We start from the raw sequence: 19,394 nt of genomic DNA, 5'->3' as shown, positions 1-19,394 counted from the left end.
AATCATTAAAAAAGAAGACCCAGTCTTTCAGCCATCTGCATTGAGTTGTATGTTGGGAAGAGAGAGGATAAAGTGCACAGTATATCTAGCCAAGCTGAACTGAACTGAATCAGGTCTGCTAGGCCAACATCTGGCAAGTACGGTTCTGGCAGATTAGTACGTGTTCCTTCTGCCTTTCTCTCTGCCCTCTTTTTCTATCTGCTTTGTATGTCTGTCTCTTTCTCTATGTGGGAGCTTCATTCTTTCTTTCTCTGTCTCGTAATTTGGGCCAGTTTTAATCCAACCTCTCTGGGCGGCGATCCAGCTGCCAGTGTCAGACACCGCATCTGTGTGCCACAACCTTTCAACAGGGTCCACCCTGTGTGACTCCCAATCACTCATTTTTGGCTGCGCATCCATTTTTTGTTTTAAAAGCAGCGATGCTAAAATTCATTTGAAACCTTCACTTGTTATTCCAGGAGAACCGGACTCTTGAAACATAAATCCCCCTCCTAATGTTCCCTCAAGTGTGACTTCTGAGCCGGATGCGACTCAGAAATGTGTTGCATAACAAGAGGGAATGGAAATGTTCTCCGCCCTCTGAGCTATTGGGAGTGAGTTTCCTCCACAGTGCACGCCCCGGGATGCACCATCTTTCCTTTCGCTTTCCCTCCCTCCGTCGTCCCTTGCGCTTGTCTAACTCGCACCCCATTTCTAATGCTCTCTTCCCACCTCTGTTCTAAAGCCAGCTCTTGCTGTCCTGAGCCAACCTTATCATGGAAGTGGTCAAGTTTGGACGAGGGGAGAGGCTAGCAACAGCTGCTGGCTGACTCGTCAAAGAGAGGATACTATGACTCATCTGAATGTTGCAAAGTGTGTGTGTGTGTGATGTGGTGATTTGTAAAGGGCAACGAGTGGTTAAATCCACCATATCATAAGAATAAGAAGTCGTTTCTTGGTTGTGGTAAATAAATCAGAGCCTCGTGTGAAGAACTCCAGGACTAGTTGTGAGGCTAGGCCTGGTGTAACACACACATACGCACACACACAATAAACCTTGTTTGGGTCAATAATGGCAGCTACAGCTTCCTGTGTGGCCCCTGGAGGCCTCATATGACTTCCTGCCATCTTGCCTGTCTTTCCTCTGCCTTCCTGTCTCGCCCAGAGACTGCTGCGGGACACATATACAGTGTGTGTGTGTGTGTGTGTGTGTGTGTGTGTGTGTGTGTGTCAGCACTACGCCAGACAAACCCTCTCGGCGAGTACTGTAAGACTTCACATGAGGTAAAGACATTCATATTGACTGTGGAAATGCCACTTCATAGACCCACATGCATGTGAAAGGATGTCATTCTTGAACCACACACATTTCCCATTTAGGCGAAGCCTCACACATTCTCAATCAGTTGTCACAGAGACACACCCCCTCCCACTCCCATGCCAGTCACTCACACCTACTCACTCACTCACCCTCTATATTTTGTTTCTCTCAAATGTCTGTGTTAGTGTGCCTTTCTTCCATCTTTGTCTCAAATGCACATAGCAATTCTCACACTTTTCCACCTCTCCACTCTCCCTACTCCCCCCCCCCAGTCCTGTGCTTCATCCCTGTCACCATGCACTTAACCTGGAGTGGACATTTAGTCTAAACAGCAATATGCGGGTATTTAGAGTTTCCCACACTTCTTTGACTTTACTCCCATGTGTCATTGCGACTCATCCCTCTCCCTCTCTGTCCACTCGTTCCATATGGTATTTTAAACCTCCCACAGACATGTTGTATCATCTGACATCTGTGATGTCATGTAAATGAATTTATATAAGACATGATTAGTGGCAAAAGTAAATTGTCTTCTGTATTACATCAGTCTCGAGAACAGGTCGGTCGATCGGTAGCTGGCATGACGGGCAAATCTCACAACTGTCACGTTTTAAATTTGTAACATTATTCAATTGGCAGTTCTGGACAATATACAAAAGAACAGGTTCAGAGGCCTCGGCTGTGTATTTTTTTTCCCCCCTTTTAGACAGCAGGTGTAACAATATTAGCTTTAGTTTATGTGAATTCCCAAGTGGAGGGTGCTGGCGGAGGAAGACGGGGCACATCAAGGGAAGGTTTTACACAACAAAGCGGAGAGTGGTTCAGTTTTGTTTTGGAAGCTTGAAAGAGGGTGTTTTTTGGGTGTTGCTATGGTCATGACAAGAGGCCGTGTCATGCGGATGTGGTATTGGAGCAGGTTGTGATGGCGTGGAGGCTGGAGGTGGAAGAAAACGGTGGAATATTGAATATCTGGAAAGGAAAAAGTCCTCTGGCTGGCATGAAATGAACATTCCTCCACCTACCCAATGTCCTCTTTCTTGACTTAATCTCTTTCTCTTTTCTCTGATTCAAATGCAGTCTGGTACCTCTTCTATCTGACAATAATTTCATGAAACATGCAGTCTACATTCAAAATCTCATGATACATTAGCCCCTAGCCCCACCTGCCACTCCTTTTCCTGTTTTCCTGGTCTTACTGCCACACTTGACTTTGCCATGATCCTATTCATGCACCTGAACTCTTATGTAAAAGCCTTATGTAATCAATGTATTTCTAAATGGAATTAAAAAAAACTTCCCGGGGTAGCTTACCTGCTCTCCTAAACTGCTGAAACTGTGTCTCAGACACTAAATCCTTATTTTCATTGCTGACGTATATGCTGCTCTCATGTAACTCCCGTCTATGTAAGACCTTAATTGGAAAGCCCTGGTGAAAAGCTGCGAGAGAGAGAGAGAGAGAGAGAGAGAGTGATAGCAAGAAGGAGCACAGAGATCGGCTGCCTGGCTCCGCTCCCATCTGGTTCAAATCCAGGGGTCTCATTCTCACTGATTTCCCCACCAGCAGACAGTATCAGCTCCTCAGAACAGCAGCAGATTGGTCAGCAGGGTTTTGACCCGGTGACCGGGCGACAGGCCCGACAAGAGCTCGCTCCTCGGCCTCAGTATCTAAGCTTGGGGATGTAGAGGGCGGATCATTGTCCAACCCAAAGCCAAAGGCTGTAGAGACTCTTAGATGTGCAGCCGCCACAAGATGCTGCTTAACACTGAAGAGCGTGATAACAGCAGCGTGCATTTATTGTAGCTGGTTATGTGGATGATCAGCTCTGGGTGTGAGTCACAATTAATCATCGAATTCATGCTGCTGAGATGAAAAACACTTTGACCAAAGATTCTAAAGCTTCTTTGTGGTTTTCATCTTTATCAGACCCCCTTGAAGTTCACACCCTTCAGATTTTTCCTTTTTTTTTTGCCAAAGCCACAATAATGCTGTTGCTGGTTTCCACATTGAAAGGACTGGGTGAGAGATGATGTCATTCTTCATAGTGGCGGATACTTGGAATGTGGGCCACCTCAGCCCACCCCGGCCCAGCTGAATGGATGAAAACAAACCCTGTGAATCCACTGGCCGGCTTTCAGGGGCCCCACCTCTGGCATCGGTAGCCATCTTCCCTCTGGGGGGCCCGGGAGGCCCGGCACTTCTGGCTGACGTCATGGTAGCAAAACCATTATGATGAGATTAGTTTGAGCTTGAGCACAAAGCCCTTGCGCTATAGCATCTCATCCTCTCCTCTACTTTTTTTTTTTTGTGCTTCATCCATTTCCAGAGCCTCATAGCCCCTTTTCTCTGTCTTTCCATCAATGCATCCCTCTTTCTGTCTCCTCCCTCCATCTCTCTCCTTCTCCCCTTAGCCCTGATTTATCCATCTCTCTTTTCCAAGACTTTACTTTTTCCTCCCTGGCACACAGAGACTCATTTCCTGGTCTCATATGCATTTCAAAAGGTGCAGGAGGCTCCTTGTACTAAGCTGAAGAATTGAGCGGAACAGCAGGGTGAATATTAAAACACTCCTCTGTTGTCTGTAGAGACCGGCTCTCAGTCAGACAGTGGGAAGGTTGGACAATCAAATATCACTGTGTAAACTCAGCTCACCCAGTAATCTGCAGTCACTGTGAAGATAGTTTTCTCTGTTTTGTTTTCGAGATAACAAAACAACAGGGATTGTGGGATTGTGTCCTGAGGGATGGGGTGATTATATTCTTTTTTATCTCCCAGCCATTACTTAAAATGGTGCTTGGCTATTATGTTTGTTTGTCATGGTTTTTCTTAATCATTGCTGTCCTGATTCTTGACGTGCTATTATGTGAGTCATTTAGAAATGGGTTAAACGGCCTCCCTTCTTGTTGCAGGATGAACTGGACCTGACGGATAAGAACAGAGAGGCCATGTTCGCTCTGCCCGATGAGAAGAAATGGCAGATCTACTGCAGCAAGAAGAAGGTGAGTTCGTCTCTACTTTACTTTACTGTACATGTGCTCGTATCTCTGGCTGGCCCTCGGCTTGACTGGCTGCCTGAACTCACAGTCGGGCTCTCACTCAGCTCTCAGCAGTGAATGTTATTGAAGGGCAGCGTATTACCAGAGCCCATTTTCAGTCAGCTCAGCCACACAGCCAGCACCGTTTTCCAGCCTCTCATTTCTGCTTCGAAGTAAACATATGCACATATCACGCTGGCCACATATTGCACAACATTGTTAGCATGCAACATAGTACGCACGCACACACACACACACACACACACACACGCACACAAATGCACCCCCAGACCCTCGATCTCGAAATCTCCCTCCCCACGTTGGAGCGAGCAATTTCCTTGAGAATTGTCAACATACCATGGAAGCACTAGAACATTCTGGTTAGCCCTCTCTTTCACCCCTTTCCCCTCGCCAAAACATCTCTCGCTCTCCTCATACCCCTCAGCGTGTCTCTCCACAACAACTCTGGTCTCACTTTGTGGTCAGATACCCTCCAAGGAATCATGACATTGTGCTTCGAGAAAAAAGGGGAATTCAGCCCCCCCCCCTCCTCTCATTCAATAGCAAATTGAGTAAATAGTCACAAACCCTCCCCTGTGTCTCTTTGTTAATTTTGTTTTTTGGTTGAGGTTTTGTGCTGGAAGCAGGGTGAGGATCGGACCCCTCCTTCCTCTTTCCAAGGCAGCTTAGCTGATATGATTGGCTCTGACAACCTTTCTAGAAAGGAGTAAACACACACCGCATTGTGTGTGTGTGTGTGTGTGTGTGTGTGCATATGCTTGTGTGTGTGCACCTGCGAGTGTAGAAGTTTGTAGTTGTGTTCAGGCCAGTGTTGAGTTACTAGGAAAAAGAAGAGCAGTGGAATTGCGGTGTGTTTAGAGGGATGTCAAGGCGAGGGTGGGAGCTGGAGCACCACACCGGTTTACAATGAAATGCAATACTGTTAAAAATACAAGAGGAGGATATGATCTTTCTTTTAATACATTATGATAACCATAGGACTTGCATTCGACTTTGCCCTTTGAATACATTGCATAGTACCAAAGGGGATTGAATTGTTGGCAAAATGTGCATTTGCATATGCGAACCCACATGAAAGCCGCAAGTTCAATAATAACTCCAATATCAGTTATTGAATGTCTCACCGAAGCAACCACAGACATTTATGGGGACTCTTTGTACTGTTGTTGAAGGTAGCGGAAACAAAATTTTTGGCAACAGCCTGGATATATTGGAACCGAAATGGTTTGCAATGCGCGCTTAAGCCGGCTGCAGAGGTAGGATATATTAGTTTGTCGTTCCTCCCCCATCTCTTCCAGTCAGAAATCATTTCCTCTGTGAGGCTAAGGTGAAAAAAACCAGCCGTGCGTCCAGGCCAAGAAGCGGAGAGCAAAACCGGGGTAACAGTGCACAGCGGAAAGCCGGAGGAAAAACCAAACAAACCCTTCATTCATGGATAGAGGCGTCGTAATGGAGAACGAGGGGGGAAAAAAACAACTGCCGTGCAATATCGGATAATAATCTGCATGTCTGTGTGTGAATATGCAGGCAGGAAGGCATGAAGGCTGTCCCCACGTGCACGCACCCACTCACACATGAACAACCATATACGCAGGAAAATGTGCGCTTGCAGGTTATTCAGACATAACCCACACACACGTACGCCGCACAGTAGTGCCTTGTGTTCTTGAGAATTACAGCATGACAGTGATTTGAATGGAGAGCAGAGGACAGCAGAATTTCCCTCAGCCGTTCCTGTCAGCGGCCAACACTGGTTCCCTTGTTTCCTGCGGCCAAGCGACGGCTCCAGTTGTGTTGGTTAGATAACTCTTGGAAGGAGCCGCTGAGGCCATGACAAAGGGACAAACTAACTTTGTTCACCTGCAAAACAAACCAGCCAACACATTTACTCCAAACCATTCAAGCTGTGCCACTTCCATGTCTCCGCTGTCCAGTGACAACCACACGTTTTCACATAAACTGAAAAAACTGAATGTTGTCTTTGTGGGCTGAGACATTTCTGCTACTTCTCAAGGTAATAAAACCACTTAAAACCCCTATTTCTCTAACAGCGGACATTTCCGATACAGAGTTTTCACCAGAACTGCAAACACACGTGACTTGGTCGTCCCCTTCGTATGAGCTTAGAAAATGTCACAGCACCATAATTCCATTTTTAGCCATTAGGGGGCAGAAAAACCTGAGATAAAAGTGATTTGACAGCCTCACAACACAGTGTTCTAACAAAATTGCAATTAATATCAGGTTATTTTGCTTGCTACTTGTAGCATTTGTTCTCTAGCTGCTGTCTGTCTGCTGTCAACTGTTTGTTGCTGTGCAGGTAGTGAAAACTCGTTTTATCAGAGCCGGGTTGTTGAAAGTGGCACTCTGCTTTAATTGCATGATTTACACCCAACATCGAGATTTATTTTTTTCAAAATAGCACTTTTAGTGTGTTTATCTGACACCGGTCCTTGTGCAGTGTCAGCGGTGATGTAAGGGAATTAGCGTAAATATGGTCTCAGTGTACTGTACCATGACTAACTGGAACATCTTTTCGAGGGCTTTGGGCTTTATATAAGCCAACCATATCTGCATCTCTGATCTCAACCACCCAGTCAGCCGTGGCCCCGGGTGTTGGGTGTCTATGTGTGTGTGTGAGAGAGAGTGGACTTCATTCTTGGTAAGCGTGAGAATGAAGGGGATGGCTTGTGTACATGTTTAGTGCACAAGTGAAACAGAGATGGCATGAGTAAATCACTGTATGAGTGTATTACATTCCTGTCTGTGAGTGAGTGTGTGTGTGTGTGTGTGCGTGTGTGTGTGGACTTGTTTTTGCAAGCATGACTCGTGTCCAGCAGCCCCCAGGTAGAGAACACGCTGTAACATCTAACAGCTCCTGATAATCGTTCAGTGCTGGGAGCCAAACAGGGTCTCCTGACTTCTATTAGTAGTGCTGCACTGGCACACACACACACACACACACACACACACACACACACACACAAACGCGCATGCACACACACTGTGTTTTCAGCCCATTATCACATATCATAGCCCTTTAATCAGTGTCAAAACTACAAACTGTCCTAAATTCCCTTTATAAAGAGTTTTCACATCAGTTTTGCTGTAGAAAATCATCCAACTCCACGTAGTTCTCATCTCAGACACTGTGAATGGAATGCCATAGCTTAACACAAGCAGGCTGATGGTACCATGTGCACCCAGACATTGTCCTCTGCTAACGTGGCAGCAGCTTCTGTATTCAATTATTAGCCATGTGTGCTTTATCCCCATCACTTAAACTAAAGCGACCTCAGGCACGGATTTCTGCTGGAGCGTGTGCTAAAATGCGCGTAATGTTAGCTACCTGTAACAGGCTGCAAGTGTTACATAACGTTCCAGAATTCAATATCCTGTCCATTTCCTGCCTCTCTAGGTGAGACTTTATATCCCGGCTTCCATAGATAAATATTCCCCTGTGGAGAGTTTGGCTCTTTGGAATGTCGGACAATCCCCCTGGATGTTGTGGTGACAGCTGGAGAAGAGAGTATGGAAAAAAAATATTGACTTATATATACTTAAATGACAGCTAACGCATTCCGATATCTTGCTGTAACAAAGTGCTATTGTAGTTACTGGATAGTCCATGTGCTGCCCATTTTACTGGACCATAAAGGGATTCCGATGTAATGAATTTGTTGCATGTAGTCGGTATATTTCAGTGCAGTTAGGCCTTTAGGTTTTGGGTAAATCACACCTGCTTTACCACATAGTCAAATAGACACATGTTACCTTCTTGATTGAACTTTTGCTCATTGGAGATTGCCAAGGAGATCATTTTAGTCTCTATGTTAGAGCATTTTGTCATCTGTATCAGGTGTTTGCTCAGACATTGTTGGCAGAGTATATAACTGGGAATGAAAAGGACCCTGGACCAGTACTTGATTCGATCTGCCATTTAACAGCTATATGATATCCAAGCATCAACTACACTAGCATCAATTTTTGCAGACTTTCTTATTTCCTGCCAAATACAATGTCTGCTAACTTTATTCTTTGTAAATGCAGTCTGTTGCAGTTCCCTCCTTTTTGTTTTATGAAGTGGTACTTGAATGCATGGCATTTCTTTCAGTATTGTGCTGCTTGCTGGTGCTGTCATGGGTTTGGATTGCTCACGAGAGCTGCCACATTACATCCAGGGTCCCCCCGGACCTCTCTGAGCACATGGGAACAGAGTGCACCAGACGAGCACTCCGATTGCCAGAAAAACTCGAGCCTGGAAACATGTTAGCGCGTCAGTGACGGCCAATGCAGAGACTCTGGCCTGTCAGAGCAGTTGAGCTGCACTCGAAGGAGGGACTGTTGTCTGATCTTTGTTGTGCACAACACGTTAATATGGGTGTGAATGTGTGCAACAGGGTAAATATCAAGCACATAGCAGGGACTGTAGTATGGCATTATTTCTCTTTGCCTTCTTCCCATGCTCTTTCTCGTCATTTACAAGTGAGTGTGTGTTCCGGAGTCGAGCAAACAGTAGCAGCATCCCATATGACACCTCAGTGTGCTTTGGGTGTAACAGTGGCCAAGTGAGTGGTTGGTCTGTTGTGGAAAGATGAGAGGTTGTTGAAGGATTATGGAGGCCGACACAGAGACACTCGGGAGACTCGGATGGCTTACGTTGTAGTAATATTTACTAATGATCAGGAGAAGTGACGCCAGCGGAGCTGCAGTTCATGCAAGCGGTGCCAGCATCAATTCTGAGGATCCTCTTCCCGTTAGGTATACACTACTCACAAAAAGTTAGGGATATTCGACTTTCAGGTGAAATATATGGAAAATGTAAAAAGTTAATGCTACAGTGATATTATATCATGAAAGTAGGGCATTTAAGTAGAAGCATGCGATGGTGATTTCTTCATTTTAAACAATTTATTGAAAGAAAATCTAACAACAGTGGTAGGTATACCACAACAAAACATGTTCAGTGTCTCAATAAATTGGGATGTTTCCAAAGGACGTCCACTCCTCTCCTTTCTGTGACTCTTCCAGTCTCTGTATCACTGTTCCAACCTCCTGATGACACTCTGTGACCCTCTAAGCTCAGTGAACACCTCCGTCTGAGGACTTCCTGTTTGAAGCCTCCAGTGTTGAGGTGCTGCTGATCAACTGTTAGGTGTCGTCTTGGTCTCATGATGTCAGAATGTGAACAGCATGATGAGGAGGACTGTTTAAATACCAATTCTAACTGAAGCAGGAAATGTATTGGTGGATTCATGGATCAAACCTGTTGTGAATGTTGCTGTTAAGCTTCTTGTTAGAGAACAGCAACTTGTGAAAAAGTACTGAAACACTGAACAGTTGGACATGTGCATTCAAAGGTTTAGAGAAGGTCACATTAAGTTCACCTGGAAAGGTTAGAATGCATTTTAGGTTCATCCTGAAATTTCACCTGAAAGCCGAATATCCCTAACTTTTAGTGAGTAGTGTATATTGTCCAGATTACAGACCAATACGGAGACAGCTGGTTTGCTCAGTATTGTTAGCAATATTCTTAGCACAGAGAGTTCTAGCATATCTTGCAGCGCCTGTCTGTCGGAGAGCCATATTAGGGCAAGATAAGGCCTTAACATGGAGACAGGACTCAGACCTGCAGAGGTTAAAGTGACCTACTCTAACCTATAGCATAATCTGGGATGCCGTCAGCTAACAGCTGAAAGGGTCATTTCTCCCTCCTGGACTTATGATGCATATCTGTGTAGGTTTCTTACAACCTGTGAGCTCAATTATCATTGTCAGCGAAGCCTTTAAGGAGGTTTGAAATCTTTTAAATGGCATGAAATATGTATTTCCATCTAGTCTGTAAACTTCAGGTGCAAATGCAATGGCCTGCCAAACACACGGGGATATATTCTTGAATTCTGTCTGTAGTCGGTGCTTGGGTCTTCAGAGAAACTATATATCCCTCAGACGTATGGTTGTAACAAGAGGAACACCTTACAGAAATATACCTGATACACTGCTGGGGATTCCTGTCCTCCTTTGCAGTAACTTGCATGGTAAATCATCTTTAATGTCACCAGACATGAGGAATGTACAGTGTAGTGTAAGTGTGTAATTGCTGTAATAGAATGGTTGGATTGACCTTAAACTGTCGCAGCGGAGCACGCGACTGGAATGTTTTTCTCCCCGAAGAGGACCATAACCAGAACAGCAGTATAGCAGTAGAGTATAAACTGTATACATGTAAAATGTGTGTTCAGTGCTGTCATACAAATGTGCACACAACCCAACTGCCTCCACTCATATCAAAAGCCTGCTGTTTGCAGTTTTCATTTGTAACGGGCTCCAGCTTTTTGGAGTCTGGCCTCTTATCGTGAGATTTTAATACCAGTCATCAACTGTTATTTACTTCCCAAAATGGTTTGATCAAGAAAACGGCACACAAGAACAAGCATGCCATAGCCTCACCCTTTCCATTAAATTCCATTAAAAGGGTAACTATTCAGGAAGTCTATGGGCTGATATGAGTGGGACCCCCAAAACAAAACTCATGTTGTAATCATTTTTTATTCGTCCCAAAACAAGACGAAAATTACAGTACTTTACTCCGGCTCGTGAAACTGCCAGAGTAAATGTTGCATTGGACTCAACATGTTATTGAGGGCACGTCGGCGGGGGTAATTCAGCTGAAGGGCCAGTGAGAGGCAGTTAAGTTGTTAATCTCAGCGTCAGGATCTGTCTGGCATTGCGTCCTGAGCATGTCAGCAGCGTAGTGGAAACGATGGCCAGCTTGAAAACACAAGCTGAACAGTACAGTGAGTTCTATTGTTTTTGTTTTAGCGCAGGTCTTTAGCCTGAGCCCAAACGCTGGCACGCAGCGCTGTAGATCAGAAATGGTTGTCATTATGATAATTGAAATCCACGTTGACCAACCTTATACTTCAACCCCCAAAAAGCTGCTGTGGAGCTGCACGACTGTTTTCGATTCATAAATCAGCGGATTTACTGTTTCTGCAGTTCATTTTTATGTCCAAGCTTGAAGTTCACTGGGTTACTGGAGATAATAAGAGGATTTTATGTCTGGGGACAATCAATTCAGGCTGGTCCCAGAATAGTTTCTCCGCCTTAATCAACAGAAAAGGACATTTGCTGTCACCATGCAAATATTAAAGTGACATTTTAGAAATAAAGGGATTGGGTGGCGTAAAATATTGATTTTATATTCACAAGGAACACGGGCAATTGATGGGCTCTCGCTGCAGCATGAATGCCTTTGAAGTAAATGAAGTTGTTAACATACTTGAAGAGAGAGAGCTTAGTTTGCCCCTGATAGCCCCTGCAACAGTTTAACTTAACAATCACACAAATAATCTGCTGGAAAAGAAACTTTATAATATGCCAGTCATTCTAAGCAGATCTCCCACCGTGTAATGTTTTGTTTCTTTTCTTATGGTCTCACATAGTCTGAGGTTGCTTGATCCATCAATTGAAATGTCTGTCTGCTCCTGCGCTTCCATGCAGGTTTTTAGCAGCTTTGTGCAGGAAGGGGATCTGAACATGTCAAATGTCAGAAGTGTCTGTATAAATAAAGACATGTCCCTGCCTTGACCGCCACATTTATTAAAAGAAAGTTCTGACGTATGTAGAGATTTAGCATACACTTAAAGTACTCGCAAACTATTTTTCCTCTTTATTCTTATCCTACAAAACTATCCAATTTTGCAGCCATATAACATAGTGTAATTTTCCAGCTCTTGTTGACGTGCACACAGTAACAAGAACAACAACATCGCTCTACCAGTGCTCTAAGCCCGGCCTAAACAAGACCAGATGTGAAACATGGTCTCTGTTTTCCCCTGTGTCTTGGTTGCTCGTGCCATCACGCTTCCTCTGATTGGCCTGGACAAATTGATCTCAGACAGAGCTATTTGAAAACTATTGCGGAGCGCATTTCATTCCTCAAGGCAGTTCTTCGGACTCTTTCTTGTTCTCCGATAAAAGCTAAGACAAGACGATGCTCTGGGATGCTGTGACCCAGTTAGTGCGGACTGAACTGCCTGATCCATTCAGTCTTCATGTGGACACTGTAGTGTGCAGCTGTTGTACAGAATGGAAGGATGATACTGCAAGAGTGAAATGGTATTGAAATAATGTATAGAATGCAGCGCTGCTTTGGGCTTTATTGAGTTTGACATTTCTTACACGTAATATTTTCCCTCTGATGTCATGCTAATGTCTGCCCCTGGTCAGGATTGAAAAGCTGAGTTACAGTGCACTGTTTACATGTTTAAAGTGATTTATAAAGAGACTCAACCTGTCTTTGTGTCCGTCCACAGGAGCAAGAGGACCCCAACAAGCTGGCCACCAGCTGGCCCGACTACTACATTGACCGCATCAACTCCATGGCTGCTGTAAGTCAAACACATTGTCAGAACAGCTTCTCCCCTGTGTCTGCCAACTTTAATTTTACTGTTAATTCACTTACTTCGAGCGTCTGACCACCACTCCTGCACTCAGTCCTTCTTTCTCAGATTTCTCTCTTGACTCCCTTTTTATCACCTCCCCACTGACTGCTTGTTACATTCGCAGGGCCGCATTCCTTCGCTCGTGACCCCGGCGTTCATACACACTGCGATGACAAACAGGCCGTTTAGACACTCAGCAGTTCAAGTCAGCGGGAATGACTGACTGTCAAAGACATGGAGCAAAGCCAGGATGACAATATTCATTATTTCTAGCCAGCGTGGCCCCCAATAAAAACAGCATGACTGCCTTCTATCATGATCTTGGTATTAGTTTTAACATTACTGCTGTTGTGAGAGTTGTGTTATTTGATTAAACATTCGGGCACTGACCAGTTTGTGTCAGAACCTGAGTCCCCATGTGGACGACAAGTCGGCTCCCAAATGTTTGGAAATCATAAAACTCTTGGAGCTCTTGGAGGAGACTAACAAGTCACGTGCGACTCTATCGAGAAGATCTCACATCTGTGCTCTTATCAGTACATATCATGGATTTTCATGAACATTCCACTAGGTTTTTTCTCCATCCAGCCAATGAGACCAACACTTCATACATTTACAAGTATTTCCAGGCCATGGATCAGAAACTGTTCAACCATAACTTACACAGACCGCCATAAAAACAGAGCCAAAATGTAATGGCATTAAATATGTGTTTATTAGCGTGTTGTTTGTTTCTCTGGCAAACACGCCTGTAGCAACGACCCATGTTGAAGGTTGCTATTTTTTTTACAACTGTTTTTGTTTGCTAGCTCCACTCAGAGTGAGCTGCTTCAGAACGGTGCACCGGTACCTGAGCTTCAACGTTGAAGTCTGGAGAAACAATTTTACAGCCATTCTTTTAAAGGCTCAGACAGCGAGAGCACACACACACACACACACGCAGTCATAAACAGCATTTTAAGTATAGTCAAGAGAAAGTGCTGATTTGTGAGTTGCCAAGAACTTGAAATCCACCAGGGCTGCCGCGGTGCCTCTGTGCTATTAGGTGTCAGACACGCTGTCAGAGTTATGTTTCAGCCTTTCTTTTCCTTTCTTACTATATCTACTGCAAAACAACCGGAGTCTGTAAGTCATTTGTATATTGTCAGCAGTATACGCTCCTTCAAGTCTGTCTGCCAATGTGATGAGCTGTTTTCACTTTGTTCCAATGGTTTCACTTGTTCCAGACATTTTCTAGGAAGTATCACAAAACTTTTTTTTTTTTTTTTCAATAAAACAATCGGAATGTTTTTTTTATATTGTAAGAAATTTAAGTCGTATTACATTAACGCTAGAATTGTTTTTGCTTGCATTAAGTATAAAAGTTCATGACTCTAATAGATTGAATCACTTTTATACTTGTCTCTATTTTCCCCCTTTTGCACAAGCATAACTCAACCACTCCCCCCCCCCCCCCTTCCTCAATCACGTTCTCGCTCCCACTATCAGACATTTTAAACTTTGGAGGTGCTCTTCTCGTCCATGACTTCATGTCTTGGCTCCCAGGCGAGCTCACCAGAGGCAGCCCTTCCACAGTAGCTGAGTTATTGGATGAGCTCATTTTCGCTCTGCCGCCCGGAGAGATTACTTACAACCAGCGTCCTGACGTTTCATTCATAAAACTATGTCAGAACTCTGAGGTTGTTCGCTGGCCGCAGAGTGGTAAATCAGCCATCGTCAAGAGTCTCTATAGCTAGCTTTGCTCTGTCCCACCTGGACAGGGCTTTCTGTAGATAGAGTGCTTCTTAGCTATTGCATTTGCGCAGCTTCTCCACCACAAAATAAGGACTCACATCACATCATTCCACTGAAATTTAGATGTTAGCTTCTCCCCATTTTGGTAACCTAATTACGTTTTAGTGACTCTGACTTTGCATGACTATTTTAGTTCAAATTATACTGCTTGCCTTTTATTTATAATGAGCAAATACTTATTTTGCTTGATGCATCCATGACCCACATGGTCCAAATTAAGGTCGTGATGAGCTGCACTCATCACTCAGTCAGTTAACGACGCACTGTTGACCAGCTTGAAGGCATAGTTCTGGCTTTGGGGGGCACTTCCCATAATAAGGATTTAGGGAAGTACCCTCTGCTGGTTTACCAATTGGCTTTAATAGCATCCTTATGTGCATGTTGGCCACAGGTTAGAATGAGCTTACAAATAGCAGATGTAGGAAGGAGCCATTCGGCCAGACTCATTGACACGCTGAACTGGCTCGCAGCACGACCAAATCATTCACTCTCCCCAACACTTGTTGTGTCCAACTTCCCATTGACTATGAACATATTCATTTAGAGAACCAGGAGCCAGAGCCTTTACTTCTTGGCACAGAGTCTATGAACCATCTGGACTTGAGGCTAAGTCGATACGATGGATGTTTTGACTACATTGTTTCTAGATTAGACTCTCTTGCACGCTGGACAGACCAGAGCTGAAGTCTGGTAGTCAAACATGGGGTCCGGCTTCAGTCAGGTGATGCTAATGTAGGTGCTGCTGGTCCAAAAGGTCTTGCTTTGGAATACTTGCACCCAATTTTGGCCTTTATGCCTTTTGAGGGTTTAAGAATTGGAAAAATGTCACATTTAAGCAAATATTTTTTCCAGGCAAATTAATGGGCAGTCACCGTGACTAGCTTACTCCGCTGCTGAAACACACAATGTTTGACCCTTAGTACTTGGCAGTGAGCTTCCATGGAAAAAGTCTGGAGAGGCTAAACAGCAGCCCTGTGGCCCTGACTAATGGGAGCACGCCAGCTCTTTGATGTTGCTGAGGGGGGGCTTTAAGTGATGCAGAAATGCATTAACACCACCGCTGCTCTAAGTGTTTTTTTATCATTTGTTCTAAACTTGATTGGAGCTAATTGCCAGCATGACTTATTTTGACTCATTTTACTGTTTCAAACAGGGAAAATTACATTTGAAGGAAGAGGGAAGGGGGTGGGGGGTCTGAAACATTAGCCCGCTAATGAGGCTCTGATTATCTGTGATGCTAAGACTAATTGAAACAAACACATTTACTTGTAAAGAGTGGGAAACATGGACTGTTTTGCTGCTGTATTGCTGCCAAATTAAGAGTAACATTCTTATGTTGACCAAGTAGAAACCATGAAAGGCTTTTGATTAAAAGACACAGAATTCTTGCCAGCAGGTAGCTTGCCTGGTGACACCTGTTATAAAGCCCAAATTCCTGCAATATTAATCAGCTGTCTTTCCACTCCATTGCAGATGCAGACCCTGTTCGCCTTTGATGAGGAGGAAATGGAAATGAGGAACAAGGTGGTGGAAGATCTGAAGACGGCACTTCGGACTCAGCCAATGAGGTAAGTGAAGCTCTCCGTCCAACTAAACTGTGACCTCTGCATTGCTCACTTATCCTTAAAGTCACGGATTCCTGTTATTTGACTTGTTCCCCACATGTGAAATCTCGTCTACAGTCTACAGTACTCAGGACTACAGTAAAAAAAAAAAAAAAGCCAGTCTAATTACTTCCAATTTAAATACACTCAATTAATATTATTATAAGATCTGCACTCTTATTTTCTTCTCCCCCCCCCCGACATGGTCATGAACAGCTGTTAAACCTCACTCATCACCACAAAGAAACATTCAAGGACATTGGACAGCCCACTAATACAAACCGCCTCCCTCTCCCCGTCAGCAGCTCCTTTAAAGCCGTCCGTCAGCCCGTGCCAGCTCTATGATGCAGTGGTCTGGACCAAAGTGGGGGTGTTGAGTTTTCTCAAGGGGAGCTATGTAGTGACAGACCTAATGTGCAGAGTGACGAAAACCCTAGGCAGCCTTAGTGTCTGGGTCACGTCTGGGTTGTGTGTGTGTGTGTGTGTGTTTGTAGGCCAAGTGTGTGTGTATGCATAGTTGTTTGTATCTGGGGATCCAAACCACTATAAAAGGGGCTTTTAGTGAGTCCAGACACATGGCTGCTTCTGCCCTTCAAAGTTCTTAAATATGTATTCATAATAAGATATTGCTAGTGACGCTGATGTTGTCTAAACATCTTAGATGTACCGTGTAAGTGGATAACATTTGGGTTATTGTCTTGGATGTATGGATCTGATCATTTGAAGAAAACTGAGCGTATGCACTCTCTCTCAGCTTACACACTCACTCAGCCGTCTGATTTGGACAAGAATGCTCCTAAAGCGAGGATATAATGATAATATTCTCGAGGAAACTGAGAATGTGAGGAGAGAGCAAGAGGGATAACACGCAACAAATGCCCCCCAGTGCACCAAATGGTCTGAATAAAATAAGGAATTCAGATTCAGTTAAAAGATATTATCCTGTCCCTAAGAGTAATAAAAGAGTTACCCACTTGTTCCAGGAAACCCCTTGAGTTGTATTTAAATTGGGGAGAAAAATGGGAATACACTCATTAAATCTGATTTATTTCTTAACCCTGCTCTAATGCTTCTCTCACCCGGCCCAGATGGGGAGTACAAATGCGGTAAAGAGTCCAGTGTCACTATGAATATACTTCCTTTGTATATGATTTATGATCAAAAAATAGTTCTGACAGCATGTGCTCAGGTTAAAATTGATCTGTCCTTTTTTGCTCTATTTTGATAGTTTGCAAGGTTTTAGCCACTCAGTGTTTCTCTCTCTCATCTCATCCACTAACTCCTAGTATTATACTCAAGTGCACTTAATCTACCTCATCGAAAGTAGCTGTTAAGACTCAATCAGCGCTCCTCAGTAATGCACCTGCTCCCATGCTGTTCACAGAGTGAGTTATTGCTCATTAGCACACAGATGTTTTTAAGTCCTGTAACAGTGATGTGGGGAGCAGGTGTGTCCCACAGAATATGGGTGTTCAGGGGAAGCCTGGGTAGTGTGTTAATGTCCCGCCAAGTCTCGCCAATGTGACAAATGGGTGGCTAAAGCGGAAAAGATCCGTTTGTGATTGGCAGCCTAGATGTCTGGGGGTACTGTGTGGTTTAATGTGGCCATCAGCTTCACCTAAACATCCCCTTTATGCGTCACCTCTGCGTCCCTGTGTGTCTGTGTGTGTACTGTATGCCTTTATGGCAACCCTTTGTGAGACATGGCAGTGTCTGCACACAGTCTGCTTTGATTCATGCCTGCCTTTGGATGACTTCCTGAAACGGCTTGCCCCCCTCCCTCCCTCCCTCCCTCCTGGCATTTCAGAGAGGCAGCTGGGCCCGGTTGTGAAGAAGTGCCCTTGTGCCCTCAGCCGGCTCTGCGGGGCCACAAGACCCTAACACATGGCGTGCCTGCAGGGTGCCAGGCAGCGCGCTCAAAAGCGGCACATTGTCAGCAAGCCACCCACTGTTGTCACTTTCACTCACAGGCTGATTGTAAGCCAGTCAAATGGCAAGGTGACATGTTCAGGTCATATGCTCTGTTGTGTCTCGCTCTATATGAAATGTGATATTAACACTGGAAAAAAAAAAAAAGAAGTTATTTAAAGGCATATTTTTTTTTCTTGAGCTCACCAAACTTAGCATGATCCCTTAAATTGAAAATCTCTGCTTTTGGGTTTTGCTATTTCAAACGGAGGTTAGTGGTGAAAGTAAGTGGTATGCAACCATTTTGGTTTGTGATCCCTTAAAATAAACAAAGGCCCACTTATGACCCTCATCACATTCTATGGGCGTGGTGTGGACATGAGTTTCAAGCAGGTCAACCAGTTTCAGACGTGCACCGGATCAATTAAAAATGCATTTTACATGATAGAAATCTGTGATTCTGCCACAAGTTACTTTCATTAAGACTTCAGACAGGTTTCTGAAGACAAAACACAGAAAAATCTTTTCTTTGGAATTCCTTTAAAGTGACTCTGATAAATATTTTCATAATTGAGTCTAATGACAATGTGAAAACAATGTGAAAGAGGGCTGCTAGTAATGATGAACAGAGGATTATTACCTGAATTATTACCTGAATTGTGAGTTTCAGCTCATTCTGTATCTTGTTGACTGTTTTGGTTCACTCTCGCTGATCTCATAACAGCATTTTGTGCTGCAGCAGGAAGCAGTTTTAGGCAGAAAAGCAGTAAAAGAAAAAAAGCTAACCTTCTAAAACTACTTGCTCAGCAGTAAACAACAGACAGTCACAGTTTGTGACTAGCTGGTGAGCTCAGTGGAGCCTGTAGTAACTAAATTAGAAACATATTGCCCTCAGCAGTTGGTAGAGACCCAAAACTGAGCTAAAGAAGTGTGAATGTTGGATTTGCATTTATCATGTGGACTTGGTGGTACCTTGGTGTACCTTTTGTGTATTTTCACATTTTCAGTGCAGCTCTTACTTCAGCTTCTTGTAGTTCAACTTCAGCAGTAAGCATCAGATGGTATCATTTCATAGTTTGGATTCTAGACAGCTATGGGTATTTATTTTGAGGTAGCAGACTATAATCACAGACATTTTTCTTCAACTGCTTGGTTAAACAATTTGAATGATGAGTCTGGTAAATAGCTGCTGTATTATCTTCAGTATTCGTGTCTCTTTCAGGTAAATATAGTCATGCTCAAGCCGACCGTTACACTAAGTGTGTGGAGACGTGCTGTATTTCTGCA

At 44.0% G+C, this 19,394-nt stretch overlaps 1 protein-coding gene across 2 annotated transcripts in view; it reads left to right on the top strand.

Moving 5' to 3' along the window:
* daam2 (dishevelled associated activator of morphogenesis 2) overlaps window positions 1–19,394 on the top strand; it is a 91,795-nt gene that overhangs the window by 37,865 nt on the left and 34,536 nt on the right. For both annotated transcript variants that reach the window (XM_070842201.1, XM_070842200.1), the window contains exons 3-5: window positions 4,208–4,297; window positions 12,673–12,747; window positions 16,069–16,163. In XM_070842201.1, coding sequence (XP_070698302.1) covers window positions 4,208–4,297; window positions 12,673–12,747; window positions 16,069–16,163 — 260 coding nt within the window. The remainder of the gene's footprint in view (window positions 1–4,207; window positions 4,298–12,672; window positions 12,748–16,068; window positions 16,164–19,394) is intronic.

This window comes from Pempheris klunzingeri, chromosome 13 (assembly GCF_042242105.1).
Source record: "Pempheris klunzingeri isolate RE-2024b chromosome 13, fPemKlu1.hap1, whole genome shotgun sequence".
NCBI lineage: Eukaryota > Metazoa > Chordata > Actinopteri > Acropomatiformes > Pempheridae > Pempheris > Pempheris klunzingeri.
The sequence above is the reverse complement of the archived record's forward strand: the minus strand, read 5'-3'. Positions and strand labels throughout refer to the sequence as shown.